General features: G+C 45.9%; 1 protein-coding gene across 1 annotated transcript in view; it reads right to left on the bottom strand.

Moving 5' to 3' along the window:
- The window catches only part of ITGBL1 (integrin subunit beta like 1), a 193,984-nt gene extending 170,136 nt beyond the window's left edge, over positions 1 to 23,848 (bottom strand). Inside the window, exons 1-2 of the mRNA XM_026656898.2 lie at positions 23,638 to 23,848; positions 21,953 to 22,164 (exon numbers count right to left, since the gene is read on the bottom strand). Of these exons, the coding sequence (XP_026512683.1) occupies positions 21,953 to 22,164; positions 23,638 to 23,735 (310 nt within the window). The 5' untranslated portion in view covers positions 23,736 to 23,848. The remainder of the gene's footprint in view (positions 1 to 21,952; positions 22,165 to 23,637) is intronic.
- Between the last annotated feature and the right edge of the window lie 1,948 nt (positions 23,849 to 25,796).

Below are 25,796 nucleotides of genomic sequence, written 5' to 3'. Positions count from 1 at the left end.
ATCAATGGGGCAAGCCCTCAGAGACAGACTGTTGCCATCACTTTTTCCTGACCCTCACTAAAGTCCACTTTAGCCTGATATATTACATGTTTTAATTTTTAATGCATTTCTGGGAGAAGGACAGAATTAGGGGTTCAAAGATCAAGTCCTACCCCAACTATGACATACGAGAGGGAGCTCCCCTGAGTTCTCTATCAAAAGTAGCAGCAAGAGGCAGCTGCCCAGATGCTAAAGATTGAAGCTTGAGGTTCCTTTACAGCAGGTAGGGAGTTTGAGAGTGATGGGGGGTGGGGGCAACGGGGAGACAGGATCATTCCCCCACAACCCCTGCATAATGATGGAGGCAAAGAGTCTACCTCCCCTGAACTAGATACCCAGGAGCATTTGCCCTCCCTTCCCCAGGACAGGCACACATGACAACCTCCCCCATGCCCAAGAAATAAACAGGGAAGGGGAGTAGACTCTCACCCCAATGCACAAAAGGGATTTGATTCTTTGATGGGCAGGAGAAGGTTAGAGATGAGACAGACACACACATACCCCAAAAAAGAAAGAAAAACAGGTTAAAGTTAGTGTCAGGGATTTAGCAATGCTGTGAGGTGGACTCAGGGAAGCCCCATGGACACTTTTGTCTAGTAGAACTGACACATTCAGCACAAAACAGCCCTAAGGCCCTCCTGTCTGCCATCCTGCCCTTAAAAATACCTCTAGTGGAAAGGCTCTCTGGCACATGTAGAAGTGGTTTTGTTCCCCCTGAACCCCTCAGAATGCATTGCTGGGCCAGGGTAGGTTGGGCAGGGCAGGAAATAGTCATGGCTAGGACATTCCTATGCTCTTGGCTATTCCCCTGCAATCACAATGCCCATAAAATCTATCATACCCAAGGCACAATAATTGTTAGGGAATCTCTGAGGGTTTCCCTAATGCATTCTGGGGGCTAAATCAGCCCAAGATAAGAGATTCATTTCCCCCCCCCCCTCTAGGTAGTGGTTTCAGCACTAGTGCAGGCATGAAATCAAGACTATAAATTCAGTGATGATATCAAAGGGCAAAACTTCAGAGACAAACTGGCGGATCACTGGTAAAATAAAATTCTAATAATATATTCACATTTTTTAAAAATCAGACTGCTGGTAGCCAGCATCTTTTAGGAAGGCTAGTGAGAGACTACCACTGAGCTTCTGGAGAACTTGGATATGGCAATATTCCATTTAATTTCACAATGAAATAGAAGGTAAATTCTGAGATGGTTTATATGCACTGCATTGTGCAAAGTGCAATTCCCGCACATAAAAACACCTACTTTACCTACTTCACTTTAAGCGGGAGTTATGTGTTATAGCCAAGTATATTTTATTTTCATTGTAATGGAAAGCCTGGTTTTGTCACACACTATGACTTTTCTTTTTCTGGTTTTTAAGAAGTTGTATGACAGTCGATCCAGTTTCATATTGGATTAATTTGTTTTTTAAATCTCTTTTAAGGAAACTGGACTCTATAGCAACTTGGCAGCCTATGGAAACAGGAAAAGCTTCACTGCGATGTGTATATGTCTGCCTAATAATTGTAATATAGTCGCTTACTTATATCATATAGCCTGAAGACATGTACAATAGAAAAAAGGGATGCTTTTGTGATTAATATACTTCATTGCAGGCAGAATCTGAATCCATGATTCCAACAACATAGAAGACAACATGTCATTTGTAATTAATAGCAATGTAGCCTGCGATTGATGGTTGTGTTTGAAAGGTCATGCTCTTGAGTTATGGATTGTATTTGCAGCATCAACCTTTCTCAGAAAATGGGATGGTTTTGTGTTGTTATGAGCAATGGAAAAACAACTGACTAGGATAATGTGAGAATTTCTCCAAATGCTGACTTCAGGATGAACCTGCCTATTTGGAGAATTGTTAACTTTAAATGGAATTGCTCCTACATCCTCAATTCCTACCTAGAGGAACTGCCCTCTCTGGGGGTGACAATCAATTTTAGTTCAATGATAGCTCTCACCTGGCCCGCTCCCCGAGCACAAACTAGAAACAGTGCTTCATTACGCTTACTGAGTTTGTGATGTGGGTTATCTGTGACTTGAAAATGAAATGCAATTCTCTCAAGAGGAAGTGCCAGAGATCCCAGTTTTTAAATGCACAATGCAGTATCCTAATCTCATGTCTCAAGTCAGTTTTATGTTTTTATTCATTCTCCTTACCAGCACCACATTACAATTAACTTTATTTGACTAACAAGAAATGTTCATAAGGGATTTTCTTCTATAATGTCTTTGCACAAGAGCTTCAAGCTTATTATTGAAGAAAAGGCTCCAATTGCACTGTTGCATGATGGCCAGCCTTTTCCTCACTTTAAAAATTACCTGAACACAGATGTCTTCTATATGGATTCTTAGGGTGAAAGCCTCAGGAGCCATGAAAGCCAGGGTAGGTGGGCTTTGTACAGGTGATGTGCACAGGGGTTGAAAGGCACAAGCTGCTATTTCAAATGTTGGGCTGCTGTAATGGATGAACACTGTTACACACTCCCAACCCAGAGTGCTTGGCCAGAAAATCCCCGTAGTTCATGGAATTACTAGCCATGCCTCTGCCCCGCCCCCTCCCTAAGCACACTCACTACCACAGTTATGCCCCTGCCTTTCAAGCCTTGCATACTCCTGGGGGAGTGGGAGGGGGCAGGATTTCCCCATTAATCCTGAGCTAAATTATGTGGCATAATTCTGACAACCATTTTCAGGAGTGTTTTCTGGAGCACTGTTTACAAGATATTATAATAGCACCTGCTAGACTTCTTCTTTTTATGAGTTTTAAAAACAGTCCTAAAAACTCCATTCCCGGCTGACATTTGGCACATAAGCCAACAACCTGAAGGAACATTTTAAAAGTTATATTAGAATGACTTTGGCCATTTTTAAGTTAACAAGTATAACAAAAAAAGAATGGGCAAAATTTACAGCTTATACTGTTAACATGTACTTATTGCTATTGTGTCTTATTGCACAGTGACATATCCTGGCCCCACATTATGCTAGGTTTGCCAACTTTCTATTTGCAGAAAACCAAACAACCTTGCCCCGCCCCCTGGCCCACCCCTTCCCTGAGGCCACGCTCCCTGCCCCATCCCTTCTCCGAGGCCCCACCCCAGCTCACTCCATCCCCCCTCCCTCCATCTCTTGCTCTCCCCCACCCTCGCTCACTCATTCATTTTCATTGGGCTCGAGCAGGGGATTGGGGTGCGGGAGGGGGTGACAGCTCCAACTGGGCGTGCAGGCTCTGGGGTGGGGCTGGGGATGAGGTGCAGGAGTGGGCTCTGGGCTGGGGCCAAGGGATTCCGAGTGTGGGAGGGGACTCCAGGCTGGGGCCGGGGGTTGGGGTGCGGGAGGGGGTGAGGAATGCGGGCTCCGGGGAGTGCTTACCTCAGGCAGCTCCTGGGAAGCTGCCAGCATCACTCTCTGGCTCCTAGGCACAGGGGTGGCCAGGTGCCCCTGCCTGCAGGCACCGCCCCCACAGCTCTCACTGACCGCGATTTCTGGCCAATGGGGAGCCAGCGATTGGGGCAGGGGCCGCCCCTGTGCCTAGGAGTCCGAGGGAGACGCCAGCAGCTTCCCGGGAGCCACATGGAGCCAGGTAGGGAGCCTGCCTGCCCTGCTGTGGGTGGCCAGCTGTGCTGACTGGAGCCGCCAGGGTCCCTTTTTGATCGGGCGTAAAACAGTAATAGATTGTGTGTGGTAGAAACTATTTATACATGTAGAGTATTTTGTTTGATTTGGGCTTTGGTATTAACTTAGGCTAGGTCTACACTGTGTGGGGGGGTTGACCTAAGATATACCGACTTCATCTACGCTATTCACATAGCTGAAGTTGCTGGCCGTCAGGACAACGGCGAGTCAACCGCTGCCGCTCCCCCGTCAACTCTGCTTCCGCCTCTTGCTGCAGTGAAGTTCTGGAGTCGACGGCAGAGCGATCGGGGATCGATTTTATCGCGTCTACACTAGACACGATAAATCGATCCCCGATAGATCGATCACTACCCGCCAATCTGGTGGGTAGTGTAGACGTACCCTTAAAAATCACAGCACAATGTCTATTCTCTTATGCGATGTGTCAAGCAGCTGATAGGTGCACAACTGGAAAAGGTGAAAACCAAGTAATTTTTTTTTTCTGTTCATATAATCACCATGGCATAATGCTTTAAAACTTAGTAATATATATCCCTTCTCCCAAGAGACCAATGTCGCTCACTATCCATTTCTACAGACTAGTGCCTTCAGCCACTATTAGTACCCATCCTAGTCTTCTCAAATATCCAGTTTGCATTGTGCAAACAAAACAGGCAGGCAGTTTAAACCCCCAGCCAGAGCCCTCACCTCCTGCACCCAACCCTCTGCTCCAGCCCTGAGTCCCTAATCCCCGGCCCCACCCTCTAGCCCACACCCCCAAACTAAGCCCTCACACCCCTGCACCCCAACCCTCTGCCCAGCCCTCAACCCCGGCTCCACCCTAGAGCCCACACCCCCAGCCGGAGCCCTCACACCTCTGCACCCCAATCCTATGCCCCAGCCCTCATCCCCAGCCCCACCTCAGAGCCCACACCCCCAGCAGGAGCCCTCACACCCCTCGGAGGTGGGGGGGCGGGGCCAAAGTGTTCGGTTTTGTGTGAGTAGAAAGTTGGCAACCCTAGGTGAGCTGCTGGAGCCATGTGCTAGGTCCATAGGGTGGGTTGTGCAGAATCTGACCCATCTCCCTTTCTCTCTACACTGCATCGTCAGAATTGTGGTAATCCCATAAGCCCTGGGCCACATGCAAGATCAGGGACTGGAGGGAGCCCAGATCAGCTCTCTTCCTCCCGCCACAGCTGCTCTGTTAGCTCCGTGGCATTCCCAGTACAGGGTCTGCTGTTGCTGCTTTGGCAGCAGCATGAGCTCAGCCTTAGAATGTTTGCGTTCATTTATTTAGTTCCCTTCAAATCCACATACCCTAATAGTGTAATCAGAGTTTCTAGTGCAGTTTATTTCTCTCATACACTGGCCCAGATACACCTCAGAAAGCTCTGACTGCCTCTGCTGATACCACTGACAGGAGCAAAGCCCTTTGGTATGCCTCACTGCTACTTCAGATGGCCAAGCAGCAGACAGAAAATAAGCAGTTTTTAATGGTGATTCAAGAAGGAAGACAGGCACTGGGAAATAAATACAGCTAAGCTGCAGGTCTGTTAAAGCGGTGTCCTTCTTAGGAGAACTCAAATTCTGAAGGTGTTGTGGCCAATTCACCTCCCACCTACAGCCTACTACATACACCCTGCTGCAAATGAGGCTTCTGAACAAAGTCATTCTGTAAGGAAGTACTATTTATAAGAAATACGATTCTTTCTTCCTATAATATAAAAGGTTAGTACCTGACTGTGAGGGTGCAGACATATGCCTCTAGTGTCCAGTAGTGTCCATGCCTCAGTTTAACTTCCAACAACAATGTACTACAAGTGATTAGATTGCTCTGGTACTTTGGACCCTCTAGTACAAGCCAGAAAAAGTCTTCTCCTTCTGGGCACAAACAAAAGTCCTGAATGAAACAAACAATTCCTTTATCCCTCCCCTAGGTTTGATAGTCCTGCCAAGTCCCCCAGTATGCAGCAGGGGTTCAATCAGGCAAAATAACTGTAGTGCAGTGGCACTCAATCCCTGCTTCTGCACTGGACTCCAGGTGCAGTCCTGATGCAGAGGAACGCTCATCTGTTCTGGTCTCAATGCTGTGACCTTTTCCCTGGTTCCTCCTTAGCTGTGAAACTCAGAACTAGTCCTATTTGCTCTCATGCTTGGGAGTCCACTGGCAACCAGCTACAGCCTCAGACTAAGAACAGGGAGCTTTTATAGCCTGCTTCCCACAGCAAGCCTTGTTCCTGCCCGGTCAGGTGCTCCTTCTCTAGATTACAGTGCTCTGAACAGTTGGCTTTAAAAGGTCTGCAGCAGTGACACCAATTCAGACATTTCGGGGGGGGGGACACAATTCCAGTCCCTACCCCCCAGCAGAGACCCCGTTCCACTTCCTGATCATCCTAGCCACCCAGGCAGAGACCCTCGGTCTCCCTCAGTCAGAAAGTCCGCCCATCTCTTTCCCACACAATGCACGAGCTGATGCTGCCAGGAGTCAAGTTCTAAATGGACTCCCCGGTGCTCTGCTGTACAAGAACGGATTCCCCATACACCAGGTCACAAAACCATTTGGATTGCCTCCCCCACATCTGAATGGAGGTGCGTCCGGGCCAAATTTGAGTGGTACTGGGACACTGTGCACCAAGTCACAGTGCCACTCACTGAAATTTAGTCTGCTTGCCCCAGATGGTGATGTACAGATGGGTGGCCAGGTCAGTAAGCATTAGGCTTACCGTTAACTGACCTTAACTGTTAACCCCAGCTGTCCCACGCTGGCCGGAGGGGCCCCAGCCCAGGCCTTATCGGGCCAGCTGGCCAGAGCCTCCCGAGCCCCACACTGTCCGGAGGGACCCCAGCTCCAACCGGACTGGCATGACCCTAGCCCTGGTTGCGCTGGGCCAGCCGGACTGAGCTACCTCAGCCCCAACCACACCACGCCAGCTGGAGTGACCCCAGCCGCCTGGGCCAGCGTGACCTCAGCCCCGGCTGATCCCCGCTGGCCAGCCAGAGTGACCTCAGTTAACGGTTAATCGGTTAAACGATATAATTTTAATCATTTAGCCGGTTAACTTTTTCAACCAATATTTACATCCCTAACCCACATCCTTTAGGTCAAAATCAATTCCTTGAATTTCGTCCCTAATCAACTGACAGCCAGTAAGGTCATAGAGCAGGAGTGCAGTGTGCTCCTTGTAGGAAACAGTGCTCAATATACAGCCTGTTGCATTTGGCACTAGCTGTAGTTTCCAAATGTGTTCCCATGGAGAATACACTGCAACAATCCAAAGTCAGGGTGACAATGGCATAGATAACTGTGGCAAAGGCTGTATCTAAAAGGGAAGAATGACATTATCTTGTCAAATGCAGCTAAGAAACACATGTAACCCCCAAAGAGATTACCTAGATTCCTGGGGCTCTGTGTGCTGGCAGCTCAGGGAGACTGGGAGACTCAGTATGATAGGAAACCAAAAGGGAGAGAGGAAAGACACTATTTAAAAGGACAGGGGCCCCTGTCTGCCTGGGGAAGGATAGCAGGTGTGTCTGCTTGGAGGACGAGGCTGAGTCAAATAATTGATAAGGGAAAGCCCTGGAAGAAGAGCTAGCCTGACCCATAAGGAGTGCTCCAAGGGAGCTGAGGAGGGGGAAGCGGCCATTTTGGAGCAGTCTGAAGCCAGCCAGGGAAAGGACAAGACTGGCTGTGTAGGAGCTGGTGAGTCCCAGGCCCGCATGCAGGGTTCCCCCTGAGAACTGGTTAGTGCTGCCTGGTGTCCGGTTTTTGACTGGAATGCCCGGTGGAAAAGGGACCTTAGTGGCTCTGGTCAGCACTGCTGACTGGGCCATTAAAAGTCCAGTGGGGCAAAGGCAGGCTCCCTGCCTGTCCTGGCTCTGCGCAGCTCCCCGGAAGCAGAGGCATGTCCCCTCTCTGGCTCCTACACATAGGGGCAGCTAAAGGGCTTTGCACGCTGCTCCTGCCACAAGCGCCAGCTCTGCAGCTCCCATTGGTTGGAAACAGTGGCCAATGGGAGCTGCAGGCAGGAGCACCGCCAGCTTTTCTGCCGCCCTAGGTGGCGGAAGGTCCCGCCCCAAAATGCCGCCTCCCACAGAGGCGGCGGAAGGTCCTGCCGCCAAAATACCGCCGCGGTCGCCGCCCCCCAAATTGTAGTGCCCTAGGTGACCACCTAGGTCGCCTAATGGGTTGCGCCGGCCCTGGCTGCATGGGCAATGCCTGCAGACGGGGCAGTGTGCAGAGCCACCTGGCCACACCTCTGCATAGGTGCTACAGAGGGGAAATGCTGCTGCTTCCGGGAACTGGTTGAGGTAAGCGCCACCCGGAGCTTGCACCCCTGACTCCCTCCCATGCCCCAACTCCCTGTCCCCACACTGATCCCCCGCACCTCCAGCATCCTACTGCACCCCAAACTCCTAATCCCCAGCCCCACCCTAGATCCTGCACCCCCAGCTGGAGCCCTCGCCCCCCATGCACCCTAACCCCCGGCCCCAGCCTGGAACCTCCTCCCACACCCTGAACCTCTCATTTCTGGTCCCATGCCAGAACCCACATCCCCAGCCCAGAGACCCCTCCCATACTCTGAACCCCTCGGCTCCAACCCCCAGCCCGGAGCCCCCTCCTGCACCCCAAGCCCCTCATCCCTGGCCCCACCCCAGAGCCTGCAACAGCAGCCAAAGCCCTCACCCCCTCTCGCACCTCAACCCCCTGAGCCAGCCCAGTGAAAACGAGTGAGTGAGGGTGGGGAGAGTGAGTGATGGGGGGGGTGGGGTGAAGTGAGCAGGGGCATGACCTTGTAGAAGGGGTGGGGCAGTGGCAGGGCCTCAGAGGAGGGTGGGGGCAAGGATGTTCGGTTTTGTGCAAGTAGGAAGTTGGCAACCCTAGAATGGGCCTCTGGTGACCTGAAAGCAAGATGCCTCAGCTTGAGCCTTTCCCTCTCCAAGATGACTCCCAGTTTGTAGAGTTTGTTGGGAAAACTTCCCCCAGCCAGGCTGAGTTAGCCCTCCAGCTCCCCAGGTGAGATTAGTCACCACATGGCACTACTGCTCTGGCTGCTAGGCCAGGACTGCTGCCTGCTGTGAGAGTCTCTGGGCGCTAGGGTGGGAGACTAAAGTTAGGAGTTTAAATAGTTTCATAGTCTGCACCTTGAGCCGTGCACCACTTGGTGGTGAGGGGAGATCCTAGGACTAGAAGGAGCCTGACTCCTGCATGAAGAGGATGCCTGCCAAGAGGGATTGTCAGCCCCTCTGCAGTGACTGAGGAGTCCAGAGTCATCTCTGTACCTGAGGATCACTCACAGAGTTTGTGAGTGTACCATCTTTTAGTTAGCTAGTGAGGGAAATTGTTTGGGAGACCCTTTACTCCCTGAACTGTGTTCTCAAGCCTGGAAGCCAGGATTTGGGGATTTTATTACCTGCTGCTTATTAAACCTGAGGACAGACTTATCACTTTATCCCATTTGTGAGTCCTCTGGGCTGTACTGAAGCCAGTCAGCCACATTGCTAACTGCTGCACAGAAGATATTGTGGTCCCAGGTCATCAAGGGCTCCTACAAAGTATATGTACCAACAGGACACAAATTTGATGTTTGCTATATCAGGTCATGTGACTGGGGAAATTCACAGGTATTATCAGTGTGGGCACAAGTGACCCTAAGAATCATTTTACCCTGTTATGTTATATTTATCTCCTGTTTAATATAATTATTGTTTTAAATATATGGCATGTGTTTGTGTTATTTCTTGGAAGTCTCCAACTATCTGGCAAATAAGTGGGGGTTACTCTGTGATTAGAATTTTCCTCCCAAACTGCCCTAGTGACCCTGCCAGGAAGGAACAAGGGGAGGGGAGGGGAGGCACCACCAAATAAATGTACATGGGAAGAAAAAGAAGTTACATCCTGCTGAGTGGGTGGCAGGATCCAGAAGAACCCAAGCCTATCAATCAAAACCCAAAAGAAGATTGGCACTAAAGGAGGCAATGGGGCAGATGGGAGGGAGGGGGAGTTTACACACACTTGGCAACTGCTGTTACTAGGGAATCCAGAAGGAAATGAGGAGCCAGCAGGACGCTCCAAGTTGCACATGTTTAGAAACAAATAGTAGGCCTATGTCACCATTTCCTCTATTTGCTTCCTCCACCTTATTCCTTTCCACCTTACAAACATACCGTAGCCCATTTTGTACTGAGTCTCAGCTAGCTATTCCCATCCACCCCACAGTCTCTATTATATGCCAAGTAAGTCATTTCACCGACACAGTAGTTAAAGATATGGAATATAAATAGGGTGTCGTGGGCATACTGAAGACACTGCAACTCATACTAACCCTCCTCACAGCATTGCATATACATAGAACAAAAAGGGGAAACAAGACAGGATAATATTACTATCCTTCACTTACTAAGTGTTGCTTGGTAAGAGTTAGTACTTGTATCACAACATTGTTTTCTCATATTGAGAGCCCAATCCTATAGCTATGGCACACCTAAAATTCCCACAGAATTCAATGAGAGATTTGAATATGCAAACGCTGCAGTGTCAGGTCCAAAATTTTATAGCAGAGAAAGTTGTATATGTAACATATACTTCTCAGGACCACATTTTTAAAGCAGGTGTCTTGAGGTCCATGTGCAATTATTATGATTGTGCATGCGTAAGTGCCCATTTAGATGCCTAGTTATCCATTTGCACATGAGTAGCTGATGTCCACATTCGATCAGTGATTTTATCAACAACCAGCAAAAAATAGTGTCCCCATTTTTTCATGAAAAGCCTCCTCCTTTGAGCATGCTATCCTTAAACCTATGCATGGGGCCTGACCCATGAAACTCACACTAACATTTAGGGGTGCTGCTTGGCTTGTATACAAGCCGACAATGTGCTCTAATTGAATATACAGGTGATGCAATGCTATACTGTGTTTTTCTCCGTCGTATCCATTTCAGTGATACAGTGGTAGAGTATATTCTCCTTTCAATACATGTGCATGGCTTCCATTTGAGGATATTTGTGTTCATTCAGGAATAATGTGGATTATAACAATGCTATCTAGACAAGTTGATACTGTGGACTTTGTTGTCCGCATATGGGCAGCTACCAGTTTGGGAGGACAAATATAGTGGCACGGGAGCACCACTACAATTAACGTTGCATCACGACATTTGTTTAAAGGTTGACCATTGTAGGCCCTCTAAAATCTACATGCTTAGTTGGATTTCTTTGAAATTTGGTGTAACTCAGAAAGGTGCAGGGTAACATTAATAGTTGGAGTCATTTGAGCCAGAGGTTCTGGAGATATAAGCCCCTAAAAATTGCCATTTTTAAAATAATTCTGTGTTTGGGGCTTTTTTTGTCCAGAGCTAGAAATCAAACTATTGCTGTCAAGTTTTATCCACAGTAGTGCATGGCGCCCACTAAATCTTTGGGGGACCCAAAGCAAGAACAGTATTTAAGAAAATGTACAATTTTTAATAATGAACTTGCACCAATACAGGGAAATGGCTAGAGGGTTTCCATTCCGGCCATTTTATGTGCTTTAAACTTGACTTTTGTAAGTGCTCTAAAATCTGAAGTTACTCAAGGCTTGTCTACACTTAAAATGCTGCATCAGTGCAGCTGCACCGCTGTAGCGCTTCATTGGAGATGCTCCCTACGCCAATGAGAGGGCTTCTCCCATCAGCGTAGGAAATCCACCTCAACAAGAGGCTGTAGCTAGGTCTACACTGGGGGTTAGGTCGGTATACTTCATCACTCAGGGGTATGGATTTTCCACACCCTCTCAGCGACATAGTTATACTGACATAAGTTGCTAGTGTAGACCAAGCCTCAGATTGCTTTGAGTGCCTCATTCGGGTGTGGGGTAGCAGTAGAAGATGGGGTCATTTAACCAAGGGGTTCTTGAGGTAAAGGCCCCAAAAAGCGTTTCCTTCTGCTGCCTTCTAGTGATAAGCTGAGAGGGGCACAGACAACTGGCTGAATCACAGACCTCTTGGCTGCTGTGAACTCACCCTTCCATTAATGTAAGTAAGGATAAATTAATTTCAAGCCCCACCTAAGCCAAAAGGAGTTTTGAATTGAGTGGCTGGAGATTGCTACAATTTGCGCATCATGGGAAAAATAAGATACGTGAATGCTTCCTGGGAGGGGAGAGCTTTTAGGGGGTGCAGGGAATAGGGAGGGGAGTTGAGGCTGAAGTGAGGAATGGGGGGTTATAGGGATGTATAGTAGGGGAGGTGAGAGAGGTTAGAGGGTCAGGTGAGGGATCCATATCCCAGTGCACCCTAACCACCCCCCCAACCCTTCTGCAACCCATAGCTCTGCCAGTGCACCCCAACTACCCTGTCTGTGGGAGAGGAGAGGGTGATTGGCTTGGTATGCTAACTGTGGCTGTGGGACATGATAGACAACTACCTAAATGACTACTAACTCCTATCAACAACATATATTTTGCTGTTTAAAAAAATAGGAAATTTTATGGCAAAAAACTGCGTTAATGCAGAGTTGAGGTTGCTTGGTGTTATGTCGTCCCCTTGCAGAATGCTGAGTCAAGCAAAACTCAAACTTCTGAAAACCAGGAAATGCAGAGTTAAGGTTCCGCGTGCAATCTTAACTCGGCCCTCTTCAGCAATGCCCCAATATACCCCAATAATACACATACTTTTATTCTGCCACCCCACCATTGCTGAAATGTACAAGGTCTTCGCCTCCTTTTACAATCCATCCTCTCTCACCACCTGGATTCCATTGAACACTATTAACAAAAAATTAGGACAAAAATGGGAGTGGGGGCGGGAAGTTGCGCATTTGGGAGCAGTGCCTCAATATAGACATACTCACACTGGCCCTTGGCACTATGAAATTCAGGAGGTTCCAGATGCTGGTGTACACTCACTCACTTAGGCCATATCTATACTACAAAATTTGGCCAATGTAAGTTACGTTGGTGTAAAGCTGCCACAGTTAATATATTGCTCATATGTGTGCATACTTGGCTGCTTCTGTCAGTGCTATATGTACTCACCAGGATTGCTTATGTCAATGCACTGTGTTGAACCATGGTATCTCAATGTGCCAGCCAGTCTTTGCTTGGGCTTGTCTGAGATGGGATCTGGGGACCTGTCATTCCCAAATCCAGAATTCTCCCTCCGAGAGCAACAGGCCCCTCAGTGACTGCAGCACCCCTGCCTCATATGGGATTTTATCCTGGCTATGAGGATTGAAATGGACTGTGGAAGGTACGGGGTGGAAGCACTTGGTACACAGAGATTTCTTACTTTGATGTCAGAAGTAACATCTGAACAGCTTGTTCTGAGAGCAAGCTATGTCTATCTAGGCAAGTGTGTAATGAACAGGCTGGTGTGTATGTGCACCATGTACCTCTTGTGGTTCCCCTGGCTGTCATGGGCCCTACACTACTAACAGATAGCAGAGATTCTCCATTAGCTCGGGCATCAGGTTCCTGTGCTTTGGTGCAGGCTACAGGGATTCTGCACCAGCCACAGCTGTGAAGTTCTCCAAGGCTGTTGTGTGCAGCACAGTGACACATGGCGGTTCCAACAGGCTGTGGAACTGTCACAACAGAGCAGTACCTCCCTGAGTTACTCCTGCACCATCCCAGGGCCCAGTGAGCTGTTCAATGCAGTGAAATGGTTGTTAGAGAATAGAACGGGGTCAAATAAAAGCTGCCTCTGTAGTCTGAAATCCATGTGTGAGTGACAGGGCCATCATTTCATCAGCAGCTGTGAAAAATGTGCGTTGCCAGACCCCTCCGCTGGAATTCCAGCCTGAGACTTCCCAGTTCCATGGAGCTGAGCACAAATGAGTGCCAGGGGGTGCTTGCTGCCACGGAGGGGCTCTAGGAGGCTTTTCCTCCTTACCACTGCTAGGCAGTTGTGTCAGGGTCAAAGGTTTGTCAACAGCCAAGGGGCAGAGGTCAGGCCTGTGTGCGGCAAAGGCCCCAGGATGGCACCGACCATGTGAGTGGCTTGAGCAGTGCCCTGTGTCAGTGCCATGTTCAGCCAGGCCTCCCAAGAGCCAAGGCTGTGCAGCTCAGTACGCTGGGTCATCCACAGAGAAACCCTGGCCAGGGATGAGTCTGTTTACATTCCAAACACCCTCTAGTGGATACAACTGGTGATTAGCAACTTTAATGAGAGCCTTAACCCCAGGTGCCCTCTCTCCCCCGGCACTGGGAGGTACCAGGCCCCAGGCTGGCGACACAGCTCTGCCAGGGCTCAGCCCTGCACACAGGTTAGGAGCATGAGCACAGCCAATGTCGCATGGCCAGACAGGGGGTCTGGGGAAGGCAACAGCTCTATCCTGAGCTAACCGCCCACACAGTCCCTTATGGCACAGATCCATACAGCATCTAGCACATTTCCTGTATGCGCCGTCACATGGCCCCACTTGTGCACCCCTTACTGTCCTAGCAGCTATGCTGATGCTCATGTATCCCCTTCTCTCCTAACTGCTGCACTCCCCTCCTGCACCCTTGCACGCCCCTAACCCATCCTGTGCCCCTTCTCCCCTAAGCCCTGCACTCCCTTATGGCCCTAGCCCCCTGCACCTCCTCCTTTTGCCCCCCCAGGCACTCAGAGCAGCCGGTATCCTACCTCCAGCAGCTGCACATAGCTCACTGGGAACCAGCCACGCAGCCATTTTCCTTCTGCCCTTCCCATCAGCCGCCGTCCAGCACATGCAGCACCGTGATCAGCTCCCATTCTGCAGAGCACAGCCCCGGCTGGTGCCACTCCCTGGAGAATGGGTACAGGGTCTGGCAGCGCGAGCCTGACATGCTGTGCCATGGAGCTGGCCCATAGGGACGCCATTTAAGGAGGGTGTGTGTGTGTGTGTGTGTGTGTGTGTGTGTGTTACACCTACCAAAATCTGAAATGGTGCCCCTGCTTTGCTGTGGTATGAAACTCAGGGGACCAGGTGCCCTGCCTCCCTGCCCTCCTTAAATGGTGCCCCTGTAGCACTCATGATTATTTCATTTACACCTACTGAACAGCACTCCAGTATTGAAAAAGAGAAGTTATTACATTTATTTTTCTGTTTACACATGACTAAATTTGGTTCTTATTTACACCGATGTGAATTCAGAAAATAGATTTTAAGTAACGGTAGCGTGATATTCCATACAATAAGAAATTTTGCTGCCTCATGCTTCACTGGACACAACTTCTGTGATCTATTTTATTGCACTATCTACAGTGTTTCCACTATAGTTGGCCATAAGAATTCACGCTTATTTAAACTTTGTGATCTTCATTAATCACGGACATTATGCATATTAACTAAAATGTCTTCACTCATTATGAACAAAATCTCATTCAATTTGAGATTCCTATGTGCTACAATATTACTGAAAAAATAGGAATCTAATGGATCCTCAGCAGAAATTAGGGCTATGCCATCTGATCTTTTCATATAACACAGATTTAATGTGTTCTTGTAAGAAAGCACTGAGCTCATATGATACATGAAGCCAACACTGTTGCCATTTATTTGCACGTATCACCAAAACTACAAACATTTTGCCTAATATATCTTGACAGCCTGTGCTGTACATGTGACAGTGGCTTGTGCTAACCAGAAACTTCTTTTCAGTATAGAAAAATTGGATTATTTTACATAGACTAGTAAAAAGACTGACCACAAAGAGACAGGTGACTTTGATGTGCACAGTTCGCTACAAGTGGATAGAGGAAGAATCTAGGTGAGCCTCTGAAGCAGCAATAAGAGGGTCAGTGCCACTTTAGATCTGTATATGTGTCTGCCTAGTTCCATGAATCCTTTTGTGTTTAACCGCAATATAGGATGCAAGGTATGTACCAAGAGATTTTGCTTTAGCTGTTTTGAAATACCTTGCAGCACCTTGCAGAAAAACCTCAGAAGGGGGTTAAAATTGCTATAAAATTCACTTCCCCCAAATTGAAATAATTAGAGTGGTAACAGTATCAGGACCCTTTGGGCTGCATAAAATAGTAATTAGTTTTAAGATAAAGGCTTTAATTAAGTAGAAAATCCAACATGGCCAACCAAAATGGTGGATATAGGGAGAGGATAGTGGAAGATTCCATCTCTGAGAGATACAGTGTGACGTAGTAGGAAATTCCACTTCCTGTAGGGAACGACTCAGCAAAAAACCCTACAATCGAAGATGGCGTCAGGGGAGAAGCTTAAAGATGATGTCATAAGAGGATGATAGACAGGTCACATGTAGGTACATGTGACTAGGAGGGGCTTAAAGCTAACCTCACAAGGGAAGGGCTAGGGGAGGAGCTAGAAAGTTGAAAGATGATTGGCTGAAAGGATCAGACCTTGAGAGAGCACACAGTATATAAGGGTAGCCCTCAATAGGCTGATCTTATAGTGGGTTTGGGGTTCCTAAGAAGAACAGAGCTGCAAGACACCTGAGAAGAAGAATAGAACATCTTGAAACAGCTGCCTAAGAAGCATGTACCAAGCAGCAGCAGCAGAACGGTGAGGTTGCCCTTGAATGGCTATCATAGCAACCCAGCCAACAGAGAAGACTGCAGCCTTTGGACAGCATGGGCTTCCGTCTCTGTCACCAGAGGGCAGCTTTCGCCTTAGCGGCGGCCATTGCTCTCAAACACCAAACAAGCAGCAGTAGACCGTGACAGAACAGAAGGACCATACCAACGATACAGAGGGATTTAAGAATGGTAGAAGTAAGTGTAGTCTTTGATTTACTATTGAGGAATGTATGGGTTTTGCTTGTAAATAAAGCCAGACGCCTGTGGTTTGAATGAGATCTCTATATGCATGTTACATTGAAACTATTGTATTTTTTATATGTGATAAGTTATTCTATATAGTCTGTTCCTTTTATTTTGCTGCACTGTTTTACTGCATGTAGTTCTATTGTATTTTCTTATGTTTCATGCATTTTTTTCTTCCTTTACTAAATCTCCTGTAACTTTTTATCTCTTTTAAAGAAATATTATTTCTGTTTTTGAAGAATTTCTGCTTGTGTGTCTATCCTTGATCGGAAGGCTGTATCCATGTCCTTTCAGGGGTTAGCAAGACTAGCTTGCTCTGGGGAGATGTCTGCAGGTCAGAGACAAGCACTCTGGTAATACTCTGGCAATTCCTTTAGAGTGAGCCACAACCTTGATTACCCTTTTTTGTTAAATTAGACAAATTTGTAGGTAATGTAATTGGCACCTAAATCTTAGGATAACAGATAGTCAGACACAGTTAGTGTTTTAGTAGCACATGGAAATGATCTAAACCTGTACAATTCTTGCTAGGAAACAGAGAATCCTTTCAGTATCTATGTTTCTAATGTAAAATTCCTACTTCCATGAAATCCCTTCCCTCTACACTGAACAGTAGTTCTCCTTTGAAAGGTACGCGCACAATTCTTCTACATATTGTAGGTCAGGTCCCCTCACTCATTGGTAGCTGGAAACTGCCATGACAGAAGTTTCTGTCTTTGCTGAGGAGACAGGCAGGCAACTAAGAAGGCCTCAACCTCGCATCTCCAAAAATCCTTATTTTCTAGCAGTCAAACCCTTTGCTTTTTAATTCAGCTTTTTGCTATCTTAATTCTCTTATCCCATCCCTTCCCACAATGCAGAGCACACTCCCTCAGCCAAGGAGCCTCTCAGGCCAGGTGCACAAGACAGAACACACAGGAATGTCACTAAAGTTGCAAGCGCAATTGCAACTTCAATGCTGCAACACAATTCCTACCTCTTCTGTCCCACCTTGGTGTAGCTCAGGGGTCGGCAACCTCTGGCACGCGGCTCGCCAAGATAAGCACCCTGGCAGGCCGGACCAGTTTGTTTGCCTGCCGCCTCCGCAGGTTCGGCTGATCACGGCTCCCACTGGCCGCGGTTCACTGCTCCCGGCCAATGGGGGCTGCGGGAAGCGGTGCAGGCCAAGGGATGTGCTGGCCGTGTCTTCCCGCCGCCCCCATTGGCCTGGAGCGGCGAACTGCGGCCAGTGGGAGCCGCGATCGGCCAAACCTGTGGAGGTGGCAGGTAAACAAACTGGGCCAGCCCGCCAGGGTGCTTACCCTGGCGAGCCCCGTGCCAGAGGTTGCCGACCTCTGTTGTAGCTGGTCTGAGAGGAGCCAACTGAAGAGGTCAGGCTCTCCAAGTAGTCCAGATCAGAGCACCATCTCTAAAACTGCAGCTGGTCTGCCACAGAGTCAAATACAAGACCAATGAAAGAGGCAGGCCTCACTGGCAGCAAGAAGTACAGGGAACAAGAGCAACTATGGCATCACAATATTCTCTCTAAGAAGCATGAAAAGGCCATAAAAGAGAATAATGGGACAGAGCCCCTCCCTGCTTCCCCTCTGCACTACATCCCATGCTCAGTTCCTCAGGCAATTCCCTTTTCTGTTTACTGTACTATCACCTTGGGTAAGCACTGATGTGGAGAGTCCTAGGCAAGCAAATTGGAATCTCCTCTGCCCTCAGTCTCTCTTTCCCTTAGGAGAGCAGCTTGGATCTGGTTAGATCACACTTAAGGCTCCTTCCACCAATAATTTTGTGAAAAAAGCAAAGGAACCCTGGAGAAGACATGCAAAAGGGGTACTAAAAAGGGTTATTTCCCTGTATATCACCTCAGAGAATTCCTCTGAAAGAGATATTAGGCCCTCCTGAAGGCTCAAGGGGAAAAAAATCCAACAGGTGCAGTAAGCACACAATTGATTCCAATTCCATCTCCTCCTTGTACGTCACTCATGACAGTTCTTTCATCTACTACCCTTCAAGGACCTGCTAATACAATGTCCACTCAAGTGAGGAAATTGAACACCTAAACTTAGCAGCTTAGATACTGAACAAAGCCAACTGAGAAGAACTGGCTGTTTCTTCAGTCTTCTCATATATAGGAAACAACTCATATCCAAAACATTTCATTTACATGGAGTCATTTAATAGGCTGGGCACAAACAGAAGCACTAACCACAAGGCAATCTACACCTCTTCCATTCTGCAGTTCCTTAAGGAAAGCCTGACTGTGGCCTTCATGGACAGCATCCTGAAGGCACATGTGGTAAATTGGGTGATAAATGGCAGAAACATGTAACACTTATATTTTGTTGTGTGTTACCCTGTAATTTATAGATTATATTTTTAATTCAATCATCTGCTCTCAGATAGGAGCAGAACTGTTGTCAGTTCACCCTCATATAGCCAGATTTCTCAAAGTAGCTGAGAAAAAAAACAAACTTTCCAAAAGTATTCAAGTGTCTAATTTGAAGTCTCCGTCTATCACTTCAAGATTCATATTCCATCCCTTGGAACCACTGAGGAGTTCAGTGCACCTCCTCTTTCTATTATGGTACTTTTTCAAAAATCCATCACTTCCTCAAAGAGAGCTTCCTCAAAGCTGTGGCAGTCAATCTTCAACCATTTTTAAAGACAAAATTATCCTGAGAACCAGATCCTGAGAAACAAATGAGTGTCTGTCAGAGTCACAACACTGAGTTTCCGTCATTTGGCCCAAATCCAGAAACTAGGACATATCCAGAGAGGCCTTAAATGGTATAGTACGAGGACAGAACAGAAGTAGTGCACTTGAGAGGATTTATCATCTTTGGTTCAAGGTTGGTGAAGATCTATTTCAATTAAGCAGGAAAGAGTACCGCTATTAGTATGCATTAGTTTCTGGTTATTGGTTTTGATTCATACTATGTTTTATTTACATTTGATTATTTTTAAAGAAAATGTAACAGTAGCTTTTGGAGTGAGCATATACTGACTCCTGCCAAGTGACAGGGCTATAAACTTATACAACCCTGCCCCATGTCATGTGTCTAGGACTGGAAATAAAGACCATGTGTGCATCACATCTTTATTAAAACCCACACAAAAAGTTAACTAGGTAAAAATGCAGTGTAGCCTAGTGGACTGAGAACATGACTGGAAGCCCAGAGATCCAGAATTATAATCAAGGCTCTGCCACTGACTTGCTGTTTGGCATTGAGCAAATCTTTCAGGCCTGCTTTTCAGAAGTTCTGAGCACCCTAAACTCCAGATGAAGTCAGTGGGAGCTGTAGATGCTCAGCAGCTCTGAAGATGAGGCCCTTCACCTTTCTTGCCCTATCTATACTGCAATTAAGGCAAAGGGCTGGGATTAAATAGTTTCATATCTCAGTTCTCACAGCTCAGAGTAGAAAAGGCCACTGTCAGGTCTTCTGATGATTAATGAATTAAAGTTTGAAAATGTAAAGTGCTACATAAGTGCTAAGTATTTTTATTATTAGAAGAATCTCAGTCTCAGTTCTCCCCTTCCAACTAAACCACTGATGAAGCTCTCAGCTACTGATGGTGGCATTAGCAGGTGGGGGACGGGGGGAAGCCAACAGTAATAAAACTTTAGAGCAGTTGGATTTGGAATGAAATCTTAAAATATGAGTAGCTTTCACTTTCATTCCAAACAACCACCCCACTTCTACATTTAGTGAAGTTGCAATACTAAGCTGCAGATTTTTAAAAATAAAGATGCATCAGAAGATCTTGATTGGACAGAACAAACCACATAATAAATGTACCCGTGCTCCCCTAAATGACTTGCATAACTAATCTTGCACTGTTGAGCAGGGTGCATATTAAGCACATTCTCCATGAAACTCGTGTCTCAGGTGCCAAGTACAAATATTTTTCTTATAACACGACTCTTGATCTTTTCATGTTATTATTGGACTTCTTATTCTTAGCTAAGCTGTTGCTAAAATAAGTGGTTTTTTTCCCTATAAAATTTGCCAAACCCACTGCTGGAATGCATTTGTATTATCATGTTACTAACGGAATTCCTGTAACATTCCCACTGACCTAATTGTGGGTTTTGGCCTGAAAAGATGACACGTTTATGCAAAGCTGCTAAAGATGTTCAGTCAGGGACACTTGAAATGAATTTCCCTTATGGCCCCTCTTTCATCAAGGTGTATCATCAGGGTGCATCCCCTTAGGAATGTGAGGAGATAACATTCATGCCTCCTCTTCTTTTCTCACATCCTATTCTGCAGCTGCTAAAAAATTCCCAGATCTGATGAAAACCGTTCAGAAACTTAAACTAAGACAGCTGGAAAGATGCAAAAGTGACAAAGTTAGATGCAAACCAGTTGGGCATGATCCTATGATCATGAGCCCAAATTATGTGTCAGAAATGTACATTCATGTGTCTCCCATTGAAGTCAATGGGATTAATGTGCATGTATCTAAAAACAGAATTTGGCTATGCTGCCTTAGTCCATATTTTGTAAAGTGACATGTATACTTAGAGAGACATACAGATGGTTAATAATAAAAGCAGGCACATTTTTAGGGTACCCAGACATTGTGTAAGTCTTATAGTGGTCTTTCCTCAACTACAAAGTTGCTGTTTTATATCCACTGGAGGGTGAAAGCAAGCAAAACTGACAAGTGAAGCAGTGCTCAGAACTAATTTACAGCCCTAGGTAAAGGCAGGGCTGCCCAGGGAGGGCAACAAAAGGGGCAGTTTGTCCCTGTTTGAGAGGGCCCCCAAACCAAATGTGGTTGTGACAGGATCACAGAGCCACTCAGGTTTGGCCTGGCTGCCTCTTGGTCATGAGGGGCAGCCGGGCCAAACCTAAGTGGTGCTACGATCCTATGCACCAGCTCGAAACACCCAGAGTGGTGAGTCTGGCCCAGCCCATCAGGACAGGAGCCGCTGCTATAGGGTAAGTGCAGGGTATTCTCACTCTCCAACCACCCTGCCCCTTCCTGTTTTTGTACACTTGTTTTTTTGGTACAGTGCAGGGAGGGCACAGTTTCAGATTTTGCATCGGGCTTCCAAAAACCTCTGTGTGGCCCAGGGAAAGTTTACATGGAGGGTCAAATGGTGTTCTCCTTCCTCATATAAGTAGTCCCAATGAAAGTAACAGAGCTACTCACATGTATAACACAAGCAGGATCTGCTCATTTATCTGACTCAAAATGGATTTGCAATGCCTCCAACATGAGGAACCTCCTATGGGCTTGTCTAGGCTACAGGTACAACCAGTCAAGGGGATCCAATTATAACATACATCATTTTGTGGGAGCGACGACCCCTTAACTGTGTTCCCAAGCCCCACTAAAGGCTTTGATGTGTCAGCAAACAGACAGAAGCCATGGCCAGGGACACATTTACAGTCCTGTCTACACTCTAAAAATGGAACTGTGCTATGTCCCCTAACATACCAGTAATTGTAGTGTACAGAGATGCCAGGAGCGTGCCAGCTAATGGGCAGCAGCCTCATCACACAGGGAAAGCCTCTTGGAATACCGTGGCTTCCTTACCTGCACAAGTCTCGCCATCATAAGTCTCACACACCCACTCGTGGCACTCACACAGCGGACCGTAGTATTTGCCCGGCTCAGTCACTTGGCAGATGCAGACACCGCAGTCACATTGGCCTCTGCCGCTGCACAACTTTCCCCCTGGGACACGACACCTGCGTTCCGACTCAGCACGGGACAGTCTACATGAGGAGGCGCTGCGGGAGCCACTCCTGCAGAGGACAACAAAGACAACCAGCTGCAGAGAAAATCAGGTGCTCATAAATAGAGTGGATGAGATCAGAGTTGGGACAGAGATCCTTACTGTTGCCGTGGATTTACCCATTACTTTAAAACTCTGTTATTTTTGTATTACCTGCAGTTTTACAGCCATTTATTTAGCATGTAATGGCAGCACAGAAGCTAATAATTCAAACACCATGATTTTTGCCCTTTGAGAGCCTGGAGGTCAACAGCAGTGTGTCACCCACTGGGATACATTACACTGAATTGTAATTATCTTGCAAGGGGTTGGGAACCCATTTGCAAACTTACATTGGGATCACACATTTGTGATAGATTAGGTAGATATACCTGGTTAAATGATGGATTACATTTGGATTATTCTGGTGGATTTGAGACATTAAAACTGGAGGGCACGAAGCCAAAAAATAGCAGGATACAGATGCCAAATTAAAGTTTTTGCAGTTTCCTTGTACCAGGATATGTTGGGTCCAGATTTGTTTAATTTATTTATTTAAATAGCAGAAGTAAAAGTTGTTCTTTAATTGAATGGTACAATTTATGGGTTAATGGCTCAAATTTGGCAAGATCCAGCAGGAGCCAGATGTCAAATTTGAATTTTTGCTGCTCTGTCATACTGGAGTACAACAGGGTCTAGATTTTTAAGATGCACCAGGGGCATCTAAACATATTGCCTGTAGTGGCATTAGGATTTTTGGTGGGGAGGGTTGGGATAAAAACCTGTCCAGACCCCAGTGTGAGATCTAGGCACGGGCAGCACCATTACACCAAGATGATTTGGAGGTCCAGATTTATTGCTGCAGTAATAGTATCTGCACTTGTCCTCCGGCATTAGAATGTATGTGCATTGAGGCCAAAAATTTGCTGAATCCAGCAGGAGCTAGGTGCCAGATCTGGTGGGTAGGTTGTATATACTGTTTGTGGGGTTTGTTTGGTTAGTTTGGGGGGGTTTTGTGCCATTGCACCAGGATGTAACCAGATCCAGGATGTTTGGTGCACTAGGAGTAACTGGACTTACTGTCTATTTAGCCAGTTGACTTTGGAGAGTTGGGTACAAAAATCATCAGGATCCAGCAGAAGCTATCTTTTACCTTTTCCCCAAAGATACCTGCATATTTAAGTTTTGCATGTATAATGAAAGATACATTTCTACATAAACTATGTGATCCAATGTAGTGTATATTATACACATTTATGATCCTAACTACACTGTAGTGCACACACAACTTTGCTTTATATATATACACAATGTGTGTGAGTATTATACATTATGTGACTAATTTTCAACAGATAATAGCAACAGGTTGAAAATACTCCATCCTTTCCTGTATGATATATACAAAATTTTAGATTTTTGTTGCTTGTGGCAACTTGTTACCAGTTAAAGTCCAGCCTATAAGGCAATTGCTAAATAAACCCATTAATTTAAAAGACAAACTTACCGCAGGGATAGGGAGAAAGTTTGAGGAATGGCAGGCAGCAGAGTTAGAAGTGAAGCAGCCAGCAGCAGCACCAACTTGAGGAACCCCTGTGCACACATGTTTAGATCTCAGGCAGTGACTGAAGAAGTTTGAAGTTCTCTAAGAGAGTCCCACGGACAGACAGACCCACTGGGCTTGCAAAGCCCTGAGCTGGCCCAAACCGGCTTCAACACTGCTTCCCCTGGTGCTGCAAGTGCCTTTGATTAGCTGCCTGGAAGCTGGATTTGGGCAGCACTCTGGGAGGAAGATTGGTGCCAAACCCCAATGCTCACAGTCTAGGCAGGAAAGTAATTAGAAACAGTTGTACGGCCAGATGGTTTATTTTGACATAAAAAGTGTCCTGTTCACAGATTGAGCGAACTGTCTCTGTCTTGAAATACAAGCACTATAAATAGTTGAGGAAAGTGTATTTGAGTTAACTTTGATTAATAGATGTTTGAGATAATTTTAGTAATGTGATTGGGGAAATGTACATTTGTCAGTTTTGGCAGATGACATTAACAATACTTTCCAACTGTATTTGAGTGTATTGCCAGCAGTCAGGTAAATGCTTTACACTTTTAGTGAGAGCTAAAATTATGTGGGTACATTTTTCCCCCTTGGTTCTCAAACATTACGTGTTATAAGCTTTACAGTGTGACATTCAGGGCTGTCAAGCTATGACAGTTTGAGTGACTGTGATTTCAAAAATATCAGTTAGCTTTTAAAATGCCTCATTAAAACACCCAGCTCAGGCTTTCATCCCAAGAGTTAGATATTTGGAAATACCGTAAAATTAATCCAAAATGAGGGAGTCTGCCTCCAAATGAGTGTGACTTGGCAGGACTGGCCATAACATTTCTTTATACTTCATAGAAGTTTTAACAGTTTTTGATCCCTCTGATTGTCCTGGAGAGTCACAAATTGCCCAACATGTCCCTGAGCCTGAATGGTATTAGAAAAAATTAAAACTTACACCACAGAAGAAAATTCATTAGTAGAATATGGGTGTTCTAGTAGATGTACTTTCTTCCCCCAATACTACAATTCCATTTTTTGAACCAAGAAGTCATGCTATTGACATTGGAAGCTTCTGTTGATTCAAGTTCCTGTTTTGTGGACCAAGGTTTTCAACAGCTCTTTCTACTGAAGAATTTTTTTTTTTTTTTTTTTTTGAAAACTGCAGCTGTACAGTACAGACAGTATATAATGTGCTAGAAAACATTTGACATTTTAGTTAAATAACTTTAATTCCATGACTCAGATGTAGCATTTGCAATAAGTTAAAATCACTGTATTATAGAGAATTAATATAGCAAACTCAGTGGAATGTACTCTATTCCTAGGCCTCCTGTTAAAATATCTGTGCCTGCCAGTGGTCTACTTAGACCTTTCTGCTAATGGTAAACAGAATTTTTGACTTATCTTTACTAGTCTCTTAGGTGGTGAAGGAGTTCCCAATACCAGTTTTTGGTAGAGATCCCTGTTTTTATTTAAAAAAAAAAAAAAGTTTTCTGTGGAGTGCAAAGAACAGATTTGCTGGAAGTTGGCCAGAATTCCAGATAAGTATAAATTCTGGATGTCTTACTCTTTGAAAATAAAAGACTATGGTTATCAACCCATGACAACTCAAATAAAAACATATTAGATTAATTATCAAGGTAAAACCCTACAGACTCTTATTTTATTATAATAAAGAATGTAGTCTGTTCATTGCAAAGTGCAGTATTCCTTCACTTTCTATTTCTAGGTTAAAATTTTCTATAATTATGGGAAAGATAGTTTACTACACATAGCATTGTATTATAACGTTTTGTTGAAACATGAACAAGGACAGCCAGGGAACACTCTTCTTATAGCTTTGTACCAGCCTAATTGATTTCAGGTGTGTCAATGATCTTGGTTGGCAACTCACCTGAGCTTAGTTTGTAAGATCTACTTGACCTAATTGAAGAGAAGAAAATGTGATTATTCCTAAAAGACTGAAAGAAGAACAATCCAAACTTTTGCCATTCATGCTGATGAATACTTTCTCCAGTCTATGCAATGTGTTGAAAACCTCTCCTGCATAATAGTCAACAATCATCCTCTGATCTCAAAATGATATAGAATCAGTACCTATTGGAAACAATACTGGTTTC

The sequence above is a fragment of the Terrapene carolina genome, unplaced genomic scaffold (assembly GCF_002925995.2).
Source record: "Terrapene carolina triunguis isolate 2854851 unplaced genomic scaffold, T_m_triunguis-2.0 Scaffold21, whole genome shotgun sequence".
Lineage (NCBI taxonomy): Eukaryota > Metazoa > Chordata > Testudines > Emydidae > Terrapene > Terrapene triunguis.
This window is presented reverse-complemented; position numbering and strand designations above follow the sequence as displayed.